The 25179-nt window shown below is 44.8% G+C and overlaps 1 protein-coding gene across 1 annotated transcript; it reads left to right on the forward strand.

Moving 5' to 3' along the window:
- Positions 1-4047: 4047 nt before the first annotated feature.
- Positions 4048-25179, forward strand: LOC307091627 (sodium-coupled neutral amino acid transporter 3-like). The gene is made up of 16 exons (XM_079759266.1): positions 4048-4157; positions 8991-9104; positions 10908-10977; positions 11363-11478; positions 12985-13058; positions 13450-13542; positions 14246-14327; positions 14668-14750; positions 15336-15394; positions 15712-15828; positions 17656-17735; positions 18010-18110; positions 18591-18715; positions 19483-19627; positions 20095-20198; positions 23174-25179. The coding sequence occupies exons 2-16, from the start codon at positions 9052-9054 to the stop codon at positions 23276-23278; spliced, it is 1407 nt and encodes a 468-aa protein (XP_079615392.1). The 5' UTR covers positions 4048-4157; positions 8991-9051; the 3' UTR covers positions 23279-25179.

Here is a 25179-nt window from a genome sequence, read left to right on the forward strand (position 1 = left end):
GTCGGGTTCACAGAGAAAGTCACGCAGCGCTTGTGCCGCGGGGTGTTGTGGGAGGTGGAGTTTTAAATGGATGTCAGAGCCATAGATATATATACTGACGCAAAGCAATGAAACCCAGTAAAACTTGGACTCCCAGGGTGCTTCGCGAGAGATTGGGTTTAGGAGTCGCATGACCAAATAAAACGGTTAACCCTGTCATTCCCAGGTGGGGGTTATGGTGTGTTCCGGATGCCTCGGACACCAGCCTTCCGAGTTGCACTCGTGACGTCATTTCATGTCTCGTAGCATTTATAGCATTACCCTAGCGTTCTTTAATAGGTCCATTGTTCCCCTTCGTCTTTGTGATTTTGTCATGTCATTGGCTAGTCGTTGTTATTGTTAGCTACATTAGCCTCTTCAGCAAACCAGCTCGAAAACAAACAACACAACTTTACATTGTATTGCACTCACAGCAAGACCGTGCAATGCATAAATTGGTGACCGGAATAAAGTTATGGGGTCAGAACAGTCTCATTAATAATGAATGCACAGAGAACGATTCACAAATGTATTTTGTGATTTAAATATAAATTACTCTCTTCTCACAAATACATTTCAATGCACACACAAATGGATATCGGTATGTATAAATGTAAAATAAATCCATAAACAAAAATAAGTTTCACAAACACATTTCTGATCCACATACAAATGTGTCTTGTTTTAAATAAATGTAATATAAATCCATAAATATATTAATTAAAAAATAGTTTGCAATTTTCATCAAAATGTATTTGGATGTTGTTACATTTATATACAAACTGGTAACCTTGAATTTACAAGACGCTTTTCATTTGTGAACTTGTTGTCATTTGTGTGTGAACTGGTCTGTCTTTATGTGTGGATTTTTGAGACTCTCCTGACGTGGCTGGATTCACAAATGCATTTTTTTCAACAAGGAACTATCTGTAGCCAATCAGATGCCTCCCTCGTTTTCAGCCAATCACATGACTGCAGTGACTGGGTTTTTAGATTGTCGGTGCCGTTTACTACTTTAACGGCACCGACAATCCCAAACCCAGTCGAAACTAGATGGAAAAAGTGTGTAGTTCAAAACGTGACGCAGCTTTGACTTATTCGTCACCTAGAGATTGTTATGTACGATCATTCAAAAGCCCCGTTATTTCCCATAGACATTTGACCGAGGGAACCGGGAGGCTCGGAGGCTGGATTTATCCTTCAGATGTCGGGATTGCACCGCTCCACTCATGTGTAATCCAGACGTCCGATCAAAACTGGGAACATAAAAAAACCGGTCAGAAGAAGAAACAATATATGATTAGGCTATATATACATATATATCCTACATAAACAATGGATGAATACATTAGATATCTATATATCTTACCTTATAGACTGTATCGCTGACTTGCTGCAACAGCAGTTTATTCTGCCTTGACACTTTGTATTGATATTTTGTATTTACTTTTATTAACAAAATTATTTTCTTAAATTATTATGTTTACAGTGATTGTTTTATATGTATTTTTTATGTATGTCGCTTTGGAATAAAGCGTCTGCCAAATACTTAAACATATATAAACACCTGAAAGTTTTTTTAATGCTAAAACCACCAATCTGTTTCACTGGATTCAGAAAAAAAAAAAAAAAAGTCTTACCCAACAATGTAAGTATTTGAATATTGTTACTTGAATGACTCCATTTATATCATGGTTATATCATGGTGCTGATGGAATGTTTATTTGTGTATGGATGGATGGAATGGTCTGGAGTTTGCAGGTGGGAATTGATACAGGAAAATGATCAGACCAGAACGAGTGAAATTCAAAATACAATAAAAAGCAGCCAGGGTAAATGCAGACTGACCATTTACAGTTTTTCAAAAATAAGAGAATAAAATACAAAATAATTATCATGGAAAATATATCTATCGCATTAGGCCTGACTATCATGAATTAGGAGTTAAATTCAAAATACAATAAAAAGCAATCAGGGTAAATGCAGACTGACCAATGTAGTGTCAGTAATTAAAACCCTGAGCTGGACTGTTTTGCATATCTTCTTTCTCGTGCTTCCTTTCTGAAGTTCAAGAGAGGCGAGTTTGGCAATGTGGTGCAACCTTATCTTATGAAACACAGACACAACCAATGATAACAAGTCCGAATGGTGGTTGTCGATGCCAAACTGTGTCCCCCAAGCAGAATTACATCCTCTTTTCCAATCTCCCCTCGGAATTTATGCTGCTCCCTGGCTCCCCATCCCCACTCCAAGATGGCGGCCCAGCAGCCAATGCTGCGTCTATGTATAGGATGTCTGAACACGGCCATGGCAAGTCGGCATCCGATTTGCAGTCTTCTTTTTCTTTCAGTTCACGCTATTCCTGAGAAGCTCGCCCAACGTTTACTCGTGTCTGGCCTCTCTGTCGGTCAATCTCCCTTTTCTCTCTCCGACATTGTGTTTCTCTGTCTCTTTTTAATCGGCTGATCCATGATGAATGTAACAATCCCTTCGCTACTTGTGTGAGTCGGTTCCGTGTTTGTGGGTTTGTAGTGCCGTAGAGTAATTCGGTGCTTCGCGAGACCCGAGACTCGCGCGAGAGTGGGCGGCGGGTCGCCGGCAGAAACTTGCATATTCCCTTTTCCCTCCAAGATGCGCCAGGGGCAGTCAAACAGCGGCCAATCGACCCATAAAGGGTTATAGAACCATCACAATGACTCTTAACCTCTTATATTAAGGTAATTTAAGACAAACAAGTTGCATAGTTTCCCTTTAAATTCAATGTTTTATTATTATTTAGTTATTCAAACATAGATATTCTGTAAACCTATGTAATAGGCCTTTTGTAGTTTTTGTATTCCCATAAAGGCGGCCCTTGCACAAAACGGGAAGCAGGTACTGGGCTTTGGGGGCTCCACCACCAAAGATCTTGACACATTCTCAACATTTTGCCTCACTAAGTAGTTGATGTCACTCTTCCCTAGCAAGAAGGGACAGACTGGGGATCTTCAGATACGGGCCAGATTAGTTAACAGGGTGTAACAAGGAGCATTCAACCAATCACCTGACAGCATACATGGTTCTTTTACAATATATATAGTGGAATAACATTCCTATTAGGATTTTTATTATGTTTATTATTACATTTATTGTGAGATAGACCTATAAATCATTTCATATGTTTGTAGCCTGGAACAGTTACTGTTATTTTAAGTTAGCAGCAGACTGTTAAGCAGTTATATCGTGTGAATGCTGTAGGCTAGCAATGGAAACATCTATGTCACACACCGTTACAATACATCAACAAGGGGAGGTGGTTTCTCATGCGCTGAGACCAAACCGCTAAAGACCCCTCCACTAATGTTCACCAAAGCAAAAGAGAGGTATTTATGTGGTTAAAAGTAATGTTGATGTCTGTGTACCAACTGTCCAATGGGCATGGGAATGCCCTTGTCTGTTACCATCTGGTGTTGTTGACACAGTGCTGCTCAGGCGCAGCAACAGATGACGGTTAGCTTAACGCCAACCCTCACTCTACCGGCTAGCCCTGCTAGTGGCTTTACTTTGCTGCTCCGCCGTTCCCACCTTGTCCTGTGTGGCTTCTCTGGTCAAACTTCTGCAATGCAAGGTTCATCACCCCTCCATATTCATTTCCACTGTGTGTGTGGTTGGGGGAGTGGGATGTGTGTGTTTGCATGTGGGTGTGTTCACGCCTGGACATGCGCCTATGCATGTGTGTGTGTGATATGGGATCCGAGGGTCCACTCTGCTTGGAAACAATTCCATGAGCCACCAGAGAGCCCCCCTAACTCCATCAGCCATGTCTACTGTGTGTGTGTGTTTCTTTCTTTTTTTTTTTACAGAGGGGCGTGTTCCTGTGACAGGGCAAGTAACTTGAGACCAATGAGAAGCCGCCCTTTATTCCTCTTTCTCCATATATGCCCGCCTCCTCTTCCTCCCCCTCCCCCTGTACCCTGCCTCCCACCCTCTCTCCCCCTGCATGTTGACTCTCTTTCGGTCTAGGTCCTCTCCCCCTGAGCCAGCTGTACCCCTGGAGCTAACCCCCCTCACCTGTCTTCTCCCTTCTCCCCCTACCTGGCTGACCGTCCCCCAGGACCAAGCAGCAGTGACTGCTGCTCCAGAGCTCTCAGCGGCCGCAGGTTGGTGTCTTCACTCTTTGGGTTCCTTTGCCACGTGGTTTTCTCTACGGAGAATATCTCCAGGGGGGAGGTGGAGATCTGTTTGTGTGTGTGTGTGTGTGTGTGTGTGTGTGTGTGTGTGTGTGTGTGTGTGTGTGTGTGTGTGTGTGTGTGTGGTTGTGTGTGTGTGTGGACCATGTCAAAATACTAATCGGGCTTTCGGTGTTCAACTTTGGTTATCTGTTTTATTAGTTTGAGGATTTTGTCCTAAAAAATTGTGTGTCTCTTTTTAATCTGATATATTGCTTTGTATTTTGGTTTTCTTAGTTTGATTGGGTAGGGTTAGGGGTAGGATCCTTACATTTGAGATTGGAGAATAATTGCTTGCCCCATTTAATGGTAGCCATAGTCCAAGTTATTAGAAGGAATGTCTTTAGTAGTGGACTGAGCAGAGAAAGCTTCATAAACATTTGTGTAATTACTTCCCTACTACATCTATCTATTTCCCCCCCAAAAGAAGAAAAATGAAGGAAAGAAAGAAATAAACAAGGGAAATAAGGTAGAAAGAAGCAAGCATCAGATAGCATAAACAGTTTTCTGTGGCCACACATCTACACAAGTTGTAGATGCCAAGATTATAAAGTAACTGCCGCTCCAATCACAGTCACAGCAGTCCCTAGGAAACTGACAATATTACATAAGGCGTAACTCTACACTCTCTCTGCCTGCCTGCAGAATGGGTCTGCTACTCTGAACAGACCCTGGAAACCCCCATACGCCTTCCTGTACACAGTAATGCGTATGTGTGTGTCTCCCCCCACCCTCCCCCCATGTCGGTAGGCCCAACCACAGACAAAACCTACATATCCTCTGCTACTGCTCATGTCCTTTGGAACAATCAACATGGATCTGGTTTGCTCAAGTAAAAAAAACACCACTGTCCAAAAGCAGAGGTTTGTGTTTTCAGCGGTGTCCTTGAACACAACAGTGGTGGCCCTTGACTCTGGCTTGTCTAGCAACTTGATATACATGATCGACTATTCCAGGGAGAGGAGGAGGTTATTTTAAATGTTGAGTTGGCAAGCCTGGAATAGAAAGTTGGAGTTATCAAGTTGGACCTGGTATATACTGACCATGGTGATGTGTGTCCCTTCTGATTATAGTGGTCATTTCCTCTACGCCAACAGTGTGTGTGTGTGTGTGTGTGTGTGTGTGTGTGTGTGTGTGTGTGTGTTTGTGGGTATTTAGCAGGGATGAACCTAGGTTACAAAGGGCCAGTCACCCTCCCACAGCATCAATCACTCAACCTTAAGACAGAAGTCTCTGGCACATCCAATCCCTCACACATTCCAGGCAGTTTGGTCTGACCTGTGCTATACTTATGCTGAGCGGTCAGAGCTGCTGAGTTTCACAGACACTCAAACACCCTGTGGAGCACACTTTCAACCGGATACCTTGGTGAGACAGAGCCGAATTAACACGGTTGATTCAGATATCCTGTTGTATGTTCTCCCCCCACACTATTTCTTTGAAGTTTTGAGTTATTTTCTAGGAATATTAAAGAAATATCAAACTATTTTGGAAAAAGGCAATCCGGTCAGGGAGCCATACCAGTAGTTCCACAGTGTGTTAATGTCTGCAGTCAAAATTGGCCTCATGTTTACGAGACACTAACCCTAACCCCAACCGCAGTATGGTTGTTTAATCAGGGTCTGAACAATGGCTCCTCTTCGCTGGACATCCACAGGATCAGCGTGCGGAGAACTTCCTACCAACCGAGTTTATAGAGAGGAAGAGAGAGTGAGAAAGAGAGAGAGGCTGATAAGTTAGAAAAAACAACAATGGTATGTGTCTCAGTTGCCGCTGTATTCCCCACACATGTCCTCCCTTATTCCCAGAAGGCTAAGCGCTGTGTGCGGCTCGTAGAATACTCTCGAGACAGGATGTGAGCGGCCTCTGTGGGCAGTGAGGGTACGGATGACACTTCACCAACAGTAGAAACACACACTGTTATTGTATCCTACTCATGGTGCATCGAGGATATGTTCAATCCACATTTCAAGAGAGAAAGATTAACGTCACAAAGCAATCCTGGTCCTTTGGTGTTCTGCGTCGGAAAAATCCCCCGTAAATTGTCTGTGACAAACTCCTCTCCCCCAGTCGAGGTCCGTTGACATTTTTTGAAGGCAGACATGGAAATTAGTGAGAGCTTATTTTTATTGGAGTAAAATCAGATTTCCTCCCCGACGATGGCCCCTTCCCAGAAGAAGGCTCTGCCAACACTGTGGCTATAACTGCTGGCTCCCAGCGTTGTGGAGCAAAGAGCACAACTATACTACAGGGTAGCGGATTGGTTATTGGGTGTACGACTCCCAGCTGAAAGGTACTGGGGTCGATCCCCAATGTCCACACCCTTTAGCAAGAAGTTTTGTTTTTTTTACACTGTAGGTTGTGCTCTTCAGAACTATACATTTTCTACTGCAATTGTGATCGAATGTTTTGGTCATTGTCAGCCTCGTGGGATAAATGCATCAGCTTGATGATCTAATCTGATATAAACGTAAGGCAGACTCACCTCACTGTAGACGGGTGAACGCAGTACAGTGTTGCCACAGAGATGCAGGTTTGCCTGTTAAGACAACTCTACCATTCAACGATAGTGCAGGATCTCGAACCAACAGACTCTAACCCATCAGACCCTAACCATAACCCTAACCCATCAGACCCTAACCCTAACCCATCAGACCCTAACCATAACCCATCAGACCCTAACCATAACCCATCAGACCCTAACCCTAACCCATCAGACCCTAACCCTAACCCATCAGACCCTAACCATAACCCATCAGACCCTAACCATAACCCATCAGACCCTAACCCATCAGACCCTAACCCTAACCCATCAGACCCTCACCCTAACCCATCAGACCCTAACCATAACCCATCAGACCCTAACCCTAACCCATCATACCCTAACCATAAGCCATCAGACCCTAACCATAACCCATCAGACCCTAACCCTAACCCATCAGACCCTCACCCTAACCCATCAGATCCTAACCCATCAGACCCTAACCATAACCCATCAGACCCTAACCATAACCCATCAGACCCTAACCCATCAGACCCTCACCCTAACCCATCAGACCCTAGCCCTAACCCATCAGACCCTAACCATAACCCTAACCCATCAGACCCTAACCATAACCCATCAGACCCTAACCATAACCCATCAGACCCTAACCCTAACCCATCAGACCCTCACCCTAACCCATCAGACCCTAACCATAACCCATCAGACCCTAACCCATCAGACCCTCACCCTAACCCATCAGACCCTAACCCTAACCCATCAGACCCTAACCATAACCCATCAGACCCTAACCCTAACCCATCAGACCCTAACCCATCAGACCCTAACAATAACCCATCAGACCCTAACCCTAACCCATCAGACCCTAACCCTAACCCATCAGACCCTAACCCATCAGACCCTAACCATAACCCATCAGACCCTAACCCTAACCCATCAGACCCTAACCATAACCCATCAGACCCTAACCCTAACCCATCAGACCCTCACCCTAACCCATCAGACCCTAACCCTAACCCATCAGACCCTAACCCTAACCCATCAGACCCTAACCCATCAGACCCTAACCACAACCCATCAGACCCTAACCATAACCCATCAGACCCTAACCCTAACCCATCAGACCCTAACCCTAACCCATCAGACCCTAACCCTAACCCATCAGACCCTAACCATAACCCATCAGACCCTAACCCTAACCCATCAGACCCTAACCCTAACCCATCAGACCCTAACCATAACCCATCAGACCCTAACCCTAACCCATCAGACCCTAACCCAGCTCACAAACTGTGCACCACAGGGGGATGGCATAGTTAGTAGCTGGTGTCGATCCTCAGTTTGTATGTTTGTGTGTTAGTGTGGGCATGTTTGTTCGTTTGTATGGGTCTGTGTCGGCTGTCTGTGTTTGTGTGTGTGTGTGTGTGTGTCTGTTTGTATGTGTGTGCGTTTATGTATGTGTATGTGTGCATGTGTTTGTGTGTCTATTTGTATGTGTGTGTGTGTGTGTATGTGTGTGTGTGTGTGTGTGTATGTGTTTGTGTGTCTATTTGTATGTGTGTGAGTGTGTGTGTGTGTGTGTATGTATGTGTGTGTATGTGTCTGTTTGTATGTGTGTGTGTGTGTGTGTGTGTGTGTGTGTGTGTGTGTGTGTGTGTGTGTGTGTGTATGTGTGTGTGTGTGTGTGGCCAATGAGGACCAAAGTGTACAAAGCTTTCTCCCCAGCTCTATTATCTACTGAGATGAAATTAATCCAGGGTCAGAAATACATTTAGACAGTATAATAATAGATTTGAAAGTTAAATGGCTGTAAAAAGATATGGTAAGTATATACGTAATAATACGGTAAGTAATACGAGTACGAGTACTTTTGGTTTTAACATCAAAATGTTCACAAATAACAATATTTCAATGGTTTTATGTGCTTTGTTTTAATTGTTTCATTTTATTACAGTATAGCAAAAAATATACAGTAAAAAAACAACCAATAAGCACATTTTATTTAAATAGCAGTCCATTTTCTGGCTATTTAAAGTTGACCAGGGCTTTAGGGGAACTCTGTGGGTTCTCCAGAACCACAGGGAATGTCAGATGGACCCAACGCTACCATTAACCAACCGATGTTTCCAACACTGGTAGCCTTAAGTATAAAAAAAATAAAGGCTTATCCTCTAATCTTTTTCTTCTTTGTGTTTGTGACTGACACTGGAAAATTGTCTATCTGCAATGAATTGTTTCTATTCTTCATTAATTGAAAACAGAAACGTTGTGGGCCCGCACTGTACCTCATCCCCCGACCAGAAGAACCAGGCCTTAGCCAGCATGGAGCTGCAGAAGGTGCATAATGGACGTGAATATGAAACCTTGGACAAAGGGTATGTTCACCTTCAAGTCAAAGTATTTCAATAACAGTGTGTTGCACAACACGGTCATTTTGGAAATGTTGTGACAAGGCAGGGGTCCTCGACATACATCAACAAAAAAACGTTCAATCACACAGTAGTGATGATGAGAACAAGTAGCAAAGGTAAGACTGGGGTTAAAGCTAACATCAAATGTAATGCAAATCTAATCATATTATTTAAACAAATTAATATATCCAAACCACCCTACCCATCCAATATAGAACGATTTTTGCAACAAAATGGAATGATTGTGAAACATAAAACATTAACTTTAAAGTTGCAGTATTTAACATTTCAACTAGCGCTTATGATAAAATAACAGACATGTCTGTATCCGAGCTGATCGATAGTGTTTAAACATTTTTTATTAATTAAATATAATCCTAACAGATGCATAACTGATGTATTCTACCAAGAAAACATGCCGGCCTGCCCATATCTGTCTCGTAGTTTACAAGTATCATACTATCACTATCCCAAAACGCCACTCCGGCACCACGCTAGTTCGTGTAACACAAAGCGTTTTTTCAACGCCACATATCTATACCCACAGGACTTCAAATATCTAACACATCCCTAACCATCACGGGAGAGAGGGAGATGCAGTCGCATTTAACGAAGACGGCGAAAGATGGTGCGATCTACCAGACAGCAGCAGAGGAACTTTCCTTACGAGGCTTTCGTATGGATAAAAAACAAGTGGTCAGCAATATATAGAATATATTGGCGTTTTTGCACTTGTTAATTGTTCATCGCGTTTGTAGACTACACTCAGATGTAGTCTCCCATTCTTGTAGGCTTGAAAAAATAAATAAAAAGTCAAGAGTATTCAAATTATTCTAAAGTGTTCTCCTTGTGTTTTCCTGCCTACTCTAATGAACCAAGGTAGCAGGCTCCTTGACCTAGGGGGAATATACCCCCTCGGTTTTACACAGGCAAGACGCTGATATTGTAACTTTTGCCAAGCAGCAACTGTACCTGCTTGGCAGTGTCAAAATGCCTACAGTTGCACATCCAGGGACAGAAAACTATTTTTGAGTTTCCCGCCTATTAACTGAGAGTGGTTCAATCTTACAGACTATGACTTTAACACCACAGTTGTTAAAAAGTAAGCAAAAGGCTACATACTGTGGAACCCGCTCCCCGATGTCTCGGGGTCAAGGATAGATCACACTGCGAAGTCGGGGTTTAAGCCACACACGGCGTTTATTATCAAGACGGAGAACACATGTACTCGATATAGGGTCTCCGAGAGCCTCTATTCCGTTGGGGTTTCCAGCTTTTCCCCCGTGTCACTCGTCTCCCCTCTCCCGTCCTGGTGTGCCTTTTAAAATGGCTCCTGGTCTTTTTGGGGCGCCTGTGTCCCCTATCTCGCTGATTGGGGGCTCTCTGTCGCCGGTTAGTGGGTGGCGGCGGTATACGCCGTCCACCACTGATCCTCGGACCCGGCCGGGCCGAGGTTTAAGGGGCGGGATGCCACAATACAATCACGCTCAGCACAATTTCTAGAATAACACACTGTTAGTAAACAACAATGCTTTGCTCTGATTGGCTTATGCTGGAGGCCGGCGATGTTATTGGCAAATGGCCAGCAACCATCAGACATACATGTTGCGTAATTGTTGTGTATTTAGGCTGATTGCTATGGTTTGTTTCAGTGTTTGATTAGAAATCGCTAAATGATTGATAAAGGTATCTGGTTCTTCGAGTTTGTCATGTGGTTAAACGTTAGTTTAATTGTAGATGTTTGTTTTGTTGTTGTTGTTGTTTCAGAATACAACCAGAGGAGGAGTCCTTCCTTCCAGAGAAGAGCGATGGCTTTAAGAAACAGCAGTTCACCGACGTGAGTGCGACGATTGGTCAAATCCAAACCTAGTTTGATTTCATTGGATTTTATTTTATCTACAGTTAAAAAATATAAAACATATAGCAAGTTTTTAACACATGTATTTAAAGTTAACCTCGATGTTTAAGCAACAACATAAAAAATACATATAAAATCACACATTGCATATCATTCAACATATAAAAAAAGTTAATTTCTTATTACTTTTTGAGGGGTTTTGTCTAATTTGTAATTATAGCTTACAAATTAGACAAAACCTAACTAGCAATGAATTCAATGAAAAGTAATCATTGCTAGTTAGGTTTTTTCTAATTTGTGAATTATAATTCCACAAATTACTTTCACTTGTTGATCAATTCCAAACTTTATGTATGTTTGACAGTTTGAAGGCAAAACGTCGTTCGGCATGTCTGCCTTCAACCTGAGTAATGCCATCATGGGCAGCGGAATCCTGGGCCTGTCCTACGCCATGTCCAACACCGGCATCGTCCTATTCCCGTGAGTAGGGTTTGGGTTAGGGTTTGGGTTAGGGGATGGGTTAGGGTTAGGGTTAGGGTCAGGGTCAGGGTTAGGGTCAGGGTCAGGGTTTGAATTAGGGTTAGGGTTAGGGAGTTCTAAGCTCACCTCAGAGACGGAGAGACAGGGGCAAACATGGCCCCCGGCAACACAGAAAGACACACGCAGAAATGTCACGTAAACACCAACATGGATGCAAACATACCAATACACACAAACCAAACATGCATGCATCTGTGGTTTGTACCTCAGTGGACCAATGAGACCAAAGAAATGACCGAAATAGAACAAAGAAAAGCGCTGTGCTGGAGAGTTAAATATTGTGCAATTTTCGTCCAAAAGGCAGGAATCGTTTTATTTTCTGCTTTGACACTCGCCTTCTAAATATATCATCAATCTGTTTTTAACATCCTTCAATAATCAATCCCATTGTGATATTCTTAGTCACTGACTGACATTACACTGGAATTGACTTGTTGGTATGGAAACCAAGGAGGTTAAAAACAGGATTAAGATTTAAAGGTCTACTACACTCCCTAACCCCAACCAAAGAACAGATAATAGGTCTACTACACTCACCCTCAACCAAAGCTAACAGACGTGTGCCGCCACTCATGAGCGAGGAAACCAAAGCCTTCACCAGAGGTAAAGGAACACAGCTTATGGAGCCGCTGAACCCGTCAAGCTGATTGGTCGAACAGCACATGGCTCCACATTCGGATACACCCACAACGTTGCTTAGCTGATGAGAGGGTGAGTTACGATCGGCTTGGATCGGATCGCTTTTGATTCTATTCCGGTCTGAGATGTAGCGTACAGGTAGAATATTCACTCACTCACTCCATGATAGAGATGTTCAAGATGGCCCAGAAAAACATCTCCATGATAGCAAAATATGGAGATATTTGTCCACATGCATTTTTACGATTGAGACAAAATATGGAGACATAAATGTCCCATAAATGTCAGCAATACACTGCAACGCTGGTAGCTCATTGGCCGAGGGCCATGCTTTATTTCTGGCCTGAGTGGGCGTGGATGAGGCGGTGTCTGTTTACCAGCAGTTGGCCGCAGCATTATGCTAGAGGGGGGTTCACATGTAGCCCCCCACTAAAGGAAGGTACCCTATGTCCACAGGACAGCATGCTTGGCAGGATACCTGACCCCTACCGGCATGTTTATGAATCCATTGTTCAAGCCTCTATGTGTAAAAGTGTCTCAGCTGGGCAGGTTAGATTCAGGTTTAAAGGACCATGGTTCCTATGAGATAATGAATAAAGGATGATTGCTCATGGAAGGCCTTAACAGCTTTTAGCGTTAAAGCTACCTCTAGCCTCATTCTCTAGCCCCTAACCCTAACGCGATGGTCTTTAGCAAGGCACAGAATTAAACTGTAACATTGGTAAACACTGCTGTTCATTTGTCTTGTTAACATTTCCCCTATGTGAAGTATGGACTGTCTATCGGCCTCCTCTCTGCTCCATGCAGGATCCTTCTGACGGCCATCGCCTGCCTGTCCAGCTACTCCGTCCACCTCCTCCTGCAGAGTGCAGGGGTAGTGGGTGAGTTCTCCTCCTCCTCCTAGTGAAGCTGAAGTCTCCCTCACAGGTAGACCTTGGGGACATTGAGGGAGCAGAACGCCAGGGCTGGCAGGGTGTTCTCCTGGCTAGGTTGTCATGACTCGGCCCAAAGCTTCTCTTTTAGATCCGAACGTCGGCAGATTTGTTGGGCCTCCCTGAGCAAGATGCGTAGCCCTTACCTGCTCCTTAATGACAATTCACAGAAGACTCTTTGGATGAAAGACTACCTATTAACTATTAAATGAAAGTTGAAAATGTATACTCTTGTGCTGTGTGTGTGTGTGTGTGTGTGTGTGTGTGTGTGTGTGTGTGTATGTTTATATGACCTTCTGATGCCAATCTTAGCAAATATTGATCCTCTGTGTTTGTTCAGGTATTCGCGCCTACGAGCAACTTGGTCTTCGTGCCTTCGGCCAAGTGGGGAAAATAATTGCGGCTGTCATCATAACCCTACACAATATCGGAGGTAAGCTGAGGTGGTGGTGGGGGTGAGGGGTGCCGGCCAGACTATTGGCTCCAAACCCGTACACCAGGGACCCAGGAAGGCGCTCAAGGCACATGGGGAATACCAAATTGAGCTGAATGGAGAATACAAAATGGCGTATTAAAGTGCCACAATTATATTTGTTGCATTGTTGAAGCTGCTGTTAAAGAGCTGCTGGGAGGAGGTTCCGGGGGACGGGCGGCTGCTATTGGCTGACCTCGCCGTAATGGTTGACGTCATCAAAGGGCATCGAAAGTCCAGAAGTCCAAACCCACTTTGATAGCGTAGCCTACATATTGGATGGAGTTTATCACTTTTCTAAGACAACAGATTCCGGCTTTGCCTGGAGAGAGAGAGAGAGAGAGAGAGAGAGAGAGAGAGAGAGAGAGAGAGAACATATGTTTGGTTTTTCCATGTTGTCAACCATTCATGGTGCAGGAATTCAGAGAATCGTGGTTACTTGTAACTTGAGCCTGGCTTCTGTGTTTGTTACCACCTCCTTTAACTCTTCGTCTCCTGAAAAGGACACCATAAATATAAGGAATGTTTTCTGCTTGCATTCATTATATGCATACACCAAATTGTGTTATATAAGATGTATTAAACAAGAGGGTTGGTAAATATTGATGTAGCCTAGTTTGTTCAGTTGTTTTGAATATTCTGAATGGTTCTCTGTGCTCCTCAGCTATGTCCAGTTACCTTTTCATCGTGAAATTTGAACTTCCCCTGGTCATCCAGGCATTCCTTGGACAGACATCGAGCTCTGAGTGAGTACCTGGGAAAGTGGATCACACATCTGTCTCAAGTATGCAACTACCAACATCATTGTTTCTGTATGGAACCTATTCTTAAAGCAAACATTTTTTTATATTTCCTTGCAAACCTACACAAGACTGGTGATGATATTTCACGTCGTTGTCGTAATATTGTTATAAATGTTTTTGGTAGAAAGTAGAATATATTTTATATTTGCATGAACAAATTTGTAAACCAAGTTCAAACCAGTGTGTTCACATATACCCAGAGTCGATGGGTAGAGTTTGACTATTTCATTTGCATTTGTGTGTGTGTGTGTGTGTGTGTGTGTGTGTGTGTGTGTGTATCTAGGGACTGGTACATGAACGGGAACTACCTGATTGTCATCGTCAGTGTGTCCATCATCCTCCCGCTGGCTTTGATGAAACACCTCGGTGGGCATTTCTACTATCATTTATCCATGTGCTTGTGTAATTATTTCATGATTATATTAATTATTTCATTTTTCATTATTTGCTTAATTTATTTAATAATTTCTTATTTCATGATAAACCATTTCTATATTTACCCTAATTTGTAGGTTAATAATTACTTAAATTGCAGTGGAAACCTGAATTTTCTACTGAGATCAATAAACTTAGGGTTAGGGTTAGGGTAACCCTAACCCTAACCCTTAGGGATAGGGTTAGGGTACCCTAACCCTACCTGATTGTGTTTGTACCAATGTCTGAAGCGTTCTGCCAAAGGATTGACCTGGACTATATGATGTCATCCTACAGGTTAGGGTTAGGGTTAGGGTAACCCTAACCCTAACCCTAACCCTAACCCTAACCCTACCTGATTGTGTTTGTATCAGTGTCTGAAGCGTTCTGCCAGAGGATTGACCTGGACTATATGATGTCACCCTACAGGTTAGGGTTAGGGTTAGGGTTACCCTAACCCTACCTGATTGTGTTTGCATCAGTGTCTGAAGCGTTCTGCCAGAGGATTGACCTGGACTATATGATGTCACCCTACAGGTTACCTGGGTTACACCAGTGGATTCTCCCTCACCTGTATGGTCTTCTTCCTCTCCTCGGTGGGGTATTACTATGGGATGCTATCATACTGTATTGTCTGGTAATGGAGCGTGGGCTTGGGTTTGATCTCCCAATGTCTGTGTGTGTGTGTGCGTGTGTGTGTGTGTGTGTGTGTGTGTGTGTGTGTGCCCCAATGACCGCAGCCCAACATGTCGGCCTTCAAGAGCAACATCCACTCACACTTAACCTGCTCCTTAACTACATGTATCCACAAATCTCCTGATAGGAAATCCTTACCTACATCTCTCTCTCTCTTTCTCTCATTCTAATATCTCTCTCTGTTCAAACCTCTCTCGCCCTCTGTCTCACATGCCAGGTCATCTACAAGAGGTTTAACATCCCCTGCCCGCTGGAAGCGTTCGGTAACTTCTCCGCCAACGCCACCATCCCTGAAGACACCTGCACCGCCAAACTGTTCACCGTCAACCGAGAGGTCAGAAACACATGAGAAACATCCCAGCCGAATCCCCACAAACCCACACAAAATGTCCCCTTTGAGGGTTTCTGGGGGACTTAGTACAATGCAGTGGTAGCATCAGGGGGTTCCCAAACAGGTGGGATTTAGGAGGGTATAGTGTTTAGGTTGTTTGACTCCATTTTATACATTCGCAAGTATGTCCTGCCTCACTGATATTTGATAAATGCAGAATATACTATCATGGTTCACTATTGAAGCAATCAATTTGCATATCTAACCCTTGTGTTTGTCTTACGCTAGTCACATTCGAGTCGTCCGTACATGACAAGCGTCCTTTAACCTAACCCTAACCCTAACCCTACTTAACACGCTTCCTTTAACCTAACCCTAACCCTACTTAACACGCGTCCTTTAACCTAACCCTAACCCTTTAACCTAACCCTAACCCTAACCCTACTTAACACGCGTCCTTTAACAGACAGCATCGTGGGTCTCTAACGGAAAGCCCTAGATGTTAAAAACTAGACATTTGAAAGGGTAATGCCTCTGACCGCATATGGTCACAAGCTATTTGTGGGTTGGTAGGGGCGGCGTCCGTCATTGAACTGTCCAGCCCACCCACCCATAGGTATCCATTACTCCCAGCCAGCTGCCTGGTTTAAAGCTGCAGTACAGTTTAGAGGGCCCCAGCTGCCTAGTTTAAAGCTGCAGTACAGTTTAGAAGGCCCCAGCTGCCTGGTTTAAAGCTGCACTACAGTTTAGAGGGCCCAAGCTGCCTGGTTTAAAGCTGCAGTACAGTTTAAAGGGCCCCAGCTGCCTGGTTTAAAGCTGCAGTACAGTTTAGAGGGCCCCAGCTGCCTGGTTTAAAGCTGCAGTACAGTTTAGAGGGCCCCAGCTGCCTGGTTTAAAGCTGCAGTACAGTTTAGAGGGCCCCAGCTGCCTGGTTTAAAGCTGCACTACAGTTTAGAGGGCTCCAGCTGCCTGGTTTAAAGCTGCAGTACAGTTTAGAGGGCCACACCTGCCTGGTTTAAAGCTGCAGTACAGTTTAGAGGGCTCCAGCTGCCTGGTTTAAAGCTGCAGTACAGTTTAGAGGGCCCCAGCTGCCTGGTTTAAAGCTGCAGTACAGTTTAGAGGGCCCCAGCTGCCTGGTTTAAAGCTGCAGTACAGTTTAGAGGGCCCCAGCTGCCTGGTTTAAAGCTGCACTACAGTTTAGAGGGCTCCAGCTGCCTGGTTTAAAGCTGCAGTACAGTTTAGAGGGCCACACCTGCCTGGTTTAAAGCTGCAGTACAGTTTAGAGGGCTCCAGCTGCCTGGTTTAAAGCTGCAGTACAGTTTAGAGGGCCCCAGCTGCCTGGTTTAAAGCTGCAGTACAGTTTAGAGGGCCCCAGCTGCCTGGTTTAAAGCTGCAGTACAGTTTAGAGGGCCCCAGCTGCCTGGTTTAAAGCTGCAGTACAGTTTAGAGGGCCCCAGCTGCCTGGTTTAAAGCTGCAGTACAGTTTAAAGGGCCCCAGCTGCCTGGTTTAAAGCTGCAGTACAGTTTAGAGGGCCACACCTGCCTGGTTTAAAGCTGCAGTACAGTTTAGAGGGCTCCAGCTGCCTGGTTTAAAGCTGCAGTACAGTTTAGAGGGCCACACCTGCCTGGTTTAAAGCTGCAGTACAGTTTAGAGGGCTCCAGCTGCCTGGTTTAAAGCTGCAGTACAGTTTAGAGGGCCACACCTGCCTGGTTTAAAGCTGCACTACAGTTTAGCTCCATTTGCTTGCGTATGATAGACTCGGCCCCCCCCACTGAATGCTGGCCAGTTTCTTTCTCCAGTGACCACTTTGCTGTTTATGATTATTTCAGACGGCGTATACCATTCCCATCTTGGCGTTTGCCTTCGTGTGCCACCCTGAGGTGCTGCCTATTTACACCGAGCTACGCAAGTAAGATGCGAAATATAGCCGGGCTGGAGAGATGTCTCCATGCAGATGTGCTCTTCAAGAGACATTGTGACTGCATATACATTAGTGTATATGATAGGAATAGTTATATCAATAATACAATTACAGATAAATATTAATGCAAATATTATTGCTATAAATAATAATCACATCTAATATTTTCATGTTCAATATTTTTCGAACTTCTTCTATTCCATGATATCCGTATCAATCCGTATTTGAGACCGAGCATGTGTTTCTGTTTTCCGACCTGAAGCCCTACCAAGAGGAGGATGCAGGGGATTGCCAACGTGTCCATCCTGGGCATGTTTGTGATGTACCTCCTCACTGCCATCTTCGGTTACCTCACCTTCTACGGTACCAACCATTATATGATGCAAACACAATTATTGTACCATTATATTTATATATTTTCTTTATCTAGCTCTGCTTCTGTATTTCATTTGAGTTTTCTGTGTGTATCTGGGTACATATGTGTGTGTTTATGTGTATGTGCATGCGTGTGTGTGCATGTGCTTGTGTGCGTGTGTGTGTGTGCCCATGCGTGTGTGCTTGGGTGCATTTGTGCGCATGTGCGTGTGTGATTGTGCCTGTGCATGTGTGTGTGGGTCTGTGTGTGTGTACGTGTGTTCGTGTGTATGTGCGTGTGTGTGCATTTGTGTGTGTGTGTATGCTTGTGTGTCTGTGTGTGTTTGTTTGGTGTGGATGTGTGTGTGTGCGTATTTGTGTGCGAGTGTGTCTGTGTGTGTACGTGTGTTTGTGTGTATGTGCGCGTGTGTGTGTTTGTGTGTGCGTGTGTGTGTGTGTGTGTGTGTGTGTGTGTGTGTGTGTCCACAGTCAACACAGAGTCGGAGCTCCTGCACACCTACAGTAAGGTGGACCCTCTGGACACGCTGATCCTGTGTGTGCGCGTGGCTGTCCTGGTGGCCGTCACCCTGACGGTGCCCGTGGTGCTGTTCCCTGTAAGAACACGCACAAATACACGCACACACACACATGCACTCACTCAGTCACTCCGGCAACATGATTGGTCGAAACAACTATGAAGCGAAAGAAAGAGTAAGGCCTATCCCCCAGATCTGAGGTCCTCTTCCTCAGACTCTGGATGTGAGGTTAGTCTGTGGGACTGTTACCCTGCTGCAGGGCGCAACTAACAGCAGTCACACAATCAACGCTTCTTATTGGTCCAAATTGGTACCCAGTTATGTCACTCGACTCCATAGGGCTAATCGAATAGTTTGATTGAGCAAGCAAAGTAAAAGATAAACCAGTACTGGCAGAATACAGTTTTGGTTCTGCTGTTGATATTCAAGTACATGTTTGAGGCAGAAATGTTTGCTAATGTGCAGATTTTCGTTTAATAATTCAGTGGCTTAAATTTTTCACAAACTTCCATATAGTTAGAACCCCATATTTGAACGAACAGGTAGAAACTGTAAATCAAAAACCTACATTGACAGAAAAGTATGAACACAAAATGAAACACACACATGTTCTCTTTCGGCCGAACACACTCCTACTTTACTCAAGTAAAGTAGGTGATTCTCTTGCTGATTAACACAATGAGGGTGTGTGCTTGTGTATGTGTGTGTGCGTGTGCTCTTGTGTGTGTGTGTATGTGTGCTCTTGTGTGCGTGTGTTGTGCTTTTGTGTGTGTGTGCTCTTGTGTGTGTGTATGTGTGTGTGTGCTCTTGTGTGCGTGTGTGTGTGTGTGTGTTTGTGTGTCCAGATCCGACGAGCCCTGCTCCAGCTGCTGTTCCCTGAGAAGCCGTTCCACTGGGCGCGTCACGTGGCCATCGCCGTGTGTCTCCTCTTCTGCGTCAACCTGCTGGTCATCCTGGTCCCCAACATCCGGGACATCTTCGGCATCATCGGTACGGCGTAACCCTAACCCTGACCCTACGGGACTCGCTGTGGCAGAAGGGCAGGGGGACCCGATGTCACGATATAAGGAGAGTGAGGGAGGCACAGGAACAAACCCAAGCCACCAGAAAGAAAATGGATGGAAGTAGCCAAGGACATTCCTTAGGGGGGACCACACATTTCACATTCACATTTTCTAAGGGTACCGCTTCATATGTGTCGGTTAATCCTTCATCCATTGGTCCGGGTCAGAACCAGGAGGTCTTCTGTGTTTGATGGTTGATTTTTATCAGTACTCTTATAGTATTACATATAGTATATTTGATGATAGCTGAGATATAAGACAGAACATGTATTGCTCATATGGGGATATTGCATTCTCAGCATTTAAGATGCTGCAGTTCATGAAAGTTCATATGATGTATATTGAGCACGTTATAACATGCACATAATAAACTGTTTATATACTCTGGTCCAGGAGCCACCACCGCCCCCTGTCTGATCTTCATCCTCCCAGGCCTCTTCTACATTCGCATCGTGCCCATAGAGCAGGAGCCCATGACGTCCAGACCAAAGATCCAGGTACATCTAATGAGCCCCCCCACACTTTGATCCCAACACATTCCTGAAATGAAAGAGTTCTTTTGAGTTTTTGGGGAAATAAAATACTGGCGCCAAACATTGCAATTCAGGATTGTAATGTCTCGCTCAACACCTTGTCGTGATCGGTCGAAATACCTTGGATCCGTTTCTGGATTCCTGGATTTGGTTACTCTAACCCTAACCCTAACATCTGCAGGGTTAGGGATGGCTAACCCTAAGATCTGTAGGGTTAGGGTTACGGTCTGTAGGTTAGGCTAACCCTAACGCCTGTAGGTAAGGGTTAGGGTCTGTTGGTTAGGGTTAGGGTCTGTAGGGTCTGCAGGTTAGGGTTAGGGTCTGTAGGTTAGGGTTAGGGTCTATAGGTTAGGGTTAGGGTCTGTAGGTCAGGGTTAGGGTCTGTTGGTTAGGGTTAGGGTCTGTAGGGTCTGCAGGTTAGGGTCTATAGGTTAGGGTTAGGGTCTGTAGGTCAGGGTTAGGGTCTGTTGGTTAGGGTTAGGGTCTGTAGGGTCTGCAGGTTAGGGTTAGGGTCTGTAGGTTAGGGTTAGGGTTAGGGTCTATAGGTTAGGGTTAGGGTCTGTAGGGTCTGTAGGTTAGGGTCTATAGGTTAGGGTTAGGGTTAGGGTCTGTAGGTTAGGGTTAGGGTCTGTAGGTTAGGGTTAGGGTCTGTAGGTCAGGGTTAGGGTCTGTAGGTCAGGGTTAGGGTCTGTAGGTCTGGGTTAGGGTCTGTAGGTTAGGGTTAGGGTCTGTAGGTTAGGGTCTATAGGTTAGGGTTAGGGTTAGGGTCTGTAGGTCAGGGTTAGGGTCTATAGGTTAGGGTTAGGGTCTGTAGGTTAGGGTTAGGGTCTGTAGGTTAGGGTTAGGGTCTGTAGGTCAGGGTTAGGGTCTGTAGGGTCTGCAGGTTAGGGTCTGTAGGTTAGGGTTAGGGTCTGTAGGTTAGGGTTAGGGTCTGTAGGTTAGGGTTAGGGTCTGTAGGTTAGGGTTAGGGTCTGTAGGTTAGGGTTAGGGTCTATAGGTTAGGGTTAGGGTCTGTAGGGTCTGTAGGTTAGGGTCTATAGGTTAGGGTTAGGGTTAGGGTCTGTAGGTTAGGGTTAGGGTCTGTAGGTTAGGGTTAGGGTCTGTAGGTCAGGGTTAGGGTCTGTAGGTCAGGGTTAGGGTCTGTAGGTCTGGGTTAGGGTCTGTAGGTTAGGGTTAGGGTCTGTAGGTCAGGGTTAGGGTCTGTAGGTCTGGGTTAGGGTCTGTAGGTTAGGGTTAGGGTCTATAGGTTAGGGTTAGGGTTAGGGTCTGTAGGTCAGGGTTAGGGTCTATAGGTTAGGGTTAGGGTCTGTAGGTTAGGGTTAGGGTCTGTAGGTTAGGGTTAGGGTCTGTAGGTCAGGGTTAGGGTCTGTAGGGTCTGCAGGTTAGGGTCTGTAGGTTAGGGTTAGGGTCTGTAGGTTAGGGTTAGGGTCTGTAGGTTAGGGTTAGGGTCTGTAGGTTAGGGTTAGGGTCTGTAGGTCAGGGTTAGGGTCTGTAGGTTAGGGTTAGGGTCTGTAGGTTAGGGTTAGGGTCTGTAGGTTAGGGTTAGGGTCTGTAGGTCAGGGTTAGGGTCTGTAGGGTCTGCAGGTTAGGGTCTGTAGGTTAGGGTTAGGGTCTGTAGGTTAGGGTTAGGGTCTGTAGGTTAGGGTTAGGGTCTATAGGTTAGGGTTAGGGTTAGGGTCTGTAGGTTAGGGTTAGGGTCTGTAGGTTAGGGTTAGGGTCTATAGGTTAGGGTTAGGGTCTGTAGGTTAGGGTTAGGGTCTGTAGGGTCTGCAGGTTAGGGTCTGTAGGTTAGGGTTAGGGTCTATAGGTTAGGGTTAGGGTCTGTAGGTCAGGGTTAGGGTCTGTAGGGTCTGCAGGTTAGGGTCTGTAGGTTAGGGTTAGGGTCTATAGGTTAGGGTTAGGGTCTGTAGGTTAGGGTTAGGGTCTGTAGGTCAGGGTTAGGGTCTGTAGGTTAGGGTTAGGGTCTGTAGGTTAGGGTTAGGGTCTGTAGGTCAGGGTTAGGGTCTGTAGGGTCTGCAGGTTAGGGTCTGTAGGTTAGGGTTAGGGTCTGTAGGTTAGGGTTAGGGTCTGTAGGTTAGGGTTAGGGTCTGTAGGTTAGGGTTAGGGTCTGTAGGTCAGGGTTAGGGTCTGTAGGTTAGGGTTAGGGTCTGTAGGTTAGGGTTAGGGTCTGTAGGTTAGGGTTAGGGTCTGTAGGTCAGGGTTAGGGTCTGTAGGGTCTGCAGGTTAGGGTCTGTAGGTTAGGGTTAGGGTCTGTAGGTTAGGGTTAGGGTCTGTAGGTTAGGGTTAGGGTCTATAGGTTAGGGTTAGGGTTAGGGTCTGTAGGTTAGGGTTAGGGTCTGTAGGTTAGGGTTAGGGTCTATAGGTTAGGGTTAGGGTCTGTAGGTTAGGGTTAGGGTCTGTAGGGTCTGCAGGTTATGGTCTGTAGGTTAGGGTTAGGGTCTATAGGTTAGGGTTAGGGTCTGTAGGTCAGGGTTAGGGTCTGTAGGGTCTGCAGGTTAGGGTCTGTAGGTTAGGGTTAGGGTCTATAGGTTAGGGTTAGGGTCTGTAGGTTAGGGTTAGGGTCTGTAGGTCAGGGTTAGGGTCTGTAGGTCAGGGTTAGGGTCTGTAGGTCTGGGTTAGGGTCTGTAGGTTAGGGTTAGGGTCTGTAGGTTAGGGTTAGGGTCTATAGGTTAGGGTTAGGGTTAGGGTCTGTAGGTCAGGGTTAGGGTCTATAGGTTAGGGTTAGGGTCTGTAGGTTAGGGTTAGGGTCTGTAGGTCAGGGTTAGGGTCTGTAGGGTCTGCAGGTTAGGGTCTGTAGGTTAGGGTTAGGTTCTGTAGGTTAGGGTTAGGGTCTGTAGGTTAGGGTTAGGGTCTGTAGGTCAGGGTTAGGGTCTGTAGGTTAGGGTTAGGGTTAGGGTAACCCTTAGGCTAACTCTTACATCTGTGTTCGCCTCCCTCAGGCTGCGTGCTTCACTGCGCTGGGCTTCGTCTTCATGGTCATGAGTCTGACCTTCATCGGGATCGACTGGATGTCTGGGGAGAAGCGGAGCGCCGGCGGCCATTAAACGCCCCCCCCCCCAAGGGAGTGGCCCGACACTACCAGCCAATAGCGGGACAGCGCACGGCGCACGTCGCCCTCCACCCAGATGCAATCTGCTGCCGTTTGAAGGCTAACCCCACCACCTTGGAGTTTAGATTTGTTGTTATATTTTGGTAAGACAATTCCCCCCCTGATTAATTTTGTTATCGCCACTGAAGCCAGGCGGTAGGGAGTCCAGGAGGCGGCCGCTGGTGTGGGGGGCGCTGCGGATAAGATGAGTTACTACCTCTACATTGTATTAAGGAATCGAGGCCACGCTGCCTGCTAAAGACAAACCAAATCAAGCAAGCTGCCTTCCTAGGCTAGAGTTAGGACAGAGGGAAGCACAGACTGTTAACGTTGGACGCTATCTCCAATGCAGAGGAGTTGGATTCGATTAAAAAACAATTCAAACGATTGCAGGGAGGAATTTGCTCAAGAAGAATTTAAGTTCAAATTGCATTTCGCATTTGGTCATTATTATGACTGTTACCAAAGGAGAACTAGTATACTTTTTTTAAGTTTAAATAACTTTAATTGGGGGCTTATTGGTCCTTCATTTTTTTTTATATCAACAATGAAAAGAAAATCATCATGGTTTTTATGAGTTTTTGTTATATAATATAACATCGCTTGAAAACAGCTGTCCATTTTGAATGTCGATACGATTTTATCATGTTAAATTAAATGTTAGGCCATACAGCGAAAGCCTTCAAATCCCCAGGTCAAATTTAGTGCCGATATGTGACAAAATATAAAACTGTATCAAACAGTAAATTACTTTTTACCTACATCTCTACTTGTTTTGCATTGTGATTAGGCAGAGCATAATAAACAACTTGTTTATTATGATGATTAAAGATTATACAGTGTTAAAATGCTTATTAAATCATTCTGTGTTCAGAAATAGCTCAGGTGAGAGTAAAAAGCTTCTCTAGGTAAAATAATTAGCTCATTGAAGGTATCATCATACCGTTGGTGTCAACTAACAACACACTGTGTTTACTGGTATGGATCAGTATTGGTGACATATAAAGGTCTAACCCATCCCTTCATTGTTAAAATGGTCAATAATCACAGGATTTGATCACAGTGAATAGAAGAGATTTTCAGTTGAGTTCCTCATTTGTTTACGTCACATGACTAAAAACTATAAACTATTAAACTATTGTGTGCCAAACTATTTTCTACAAAGTAATCCAATGGATTGTAGTTTCTTCAAAAAAAAAAGGTTTCAGAAACGTTTTGTTTTGGTATTTGCTTCCTATACATGAATTGCCTTGTATGCATGTGCTTGAAGACATGTTGACACATTTAGTCTTTTGTTCAGTTATGTAAACCGTGACCCGGCTGATACAGGCTGCTAACTCAGTCGGAGGCGCTAAAGGAATGCAGCAGGAAAAAGAGACCGAAGGTGGGCATCTCTACCGTGCCGGTTGCTTCATCACATGAAGGGTTCCCAGGTCACCCCGAGAACCGCATTATGAAGGGTGAACCCTTTATGAAGGCTGGAATAGCATTATAAAAGTCTGGCACCTTTTATAAAGAGGTGAACCCTTTATGAAAGGGTGATTTCCTTTATGAAGGGGTAAACCCTTTATGAAGGAGTGAGTTTCATTATGAAAGGGTAAACTCTTTATGAAATGGTCAGTTCCCTTTTCAAGGGGTAAACCCTTTACGATGGAGTGGATTATAAAGAAAATGGGTTGCATCATTTATGAAGGGCTGAATGCCAATCTAAGAGGCTTAACCTTTTATACAGGGTTGAATTTCATATTAAAGGAGTAACCCCTTTGTGAAGGGGTGAAAAGCGTGAAAAGGGGATGCCCTTTATGAAGGGGTTATATCTGTGATTTTGACGTAATTGTCTATTGCTAAGATTTATAG

This window comes from Pollachius pollachius, assembly GCF_949987615.1.
Source record: "Pollachius pollachius genome assembly, contig: scaffold_33, whole genome shotgun sequence".
Lineage (NCBI taxonomy): Eukaryota > Metazoa > Chordata > Actinopteri > Gadiformes > Gadidae > Pollachius > Pollachius pollachius.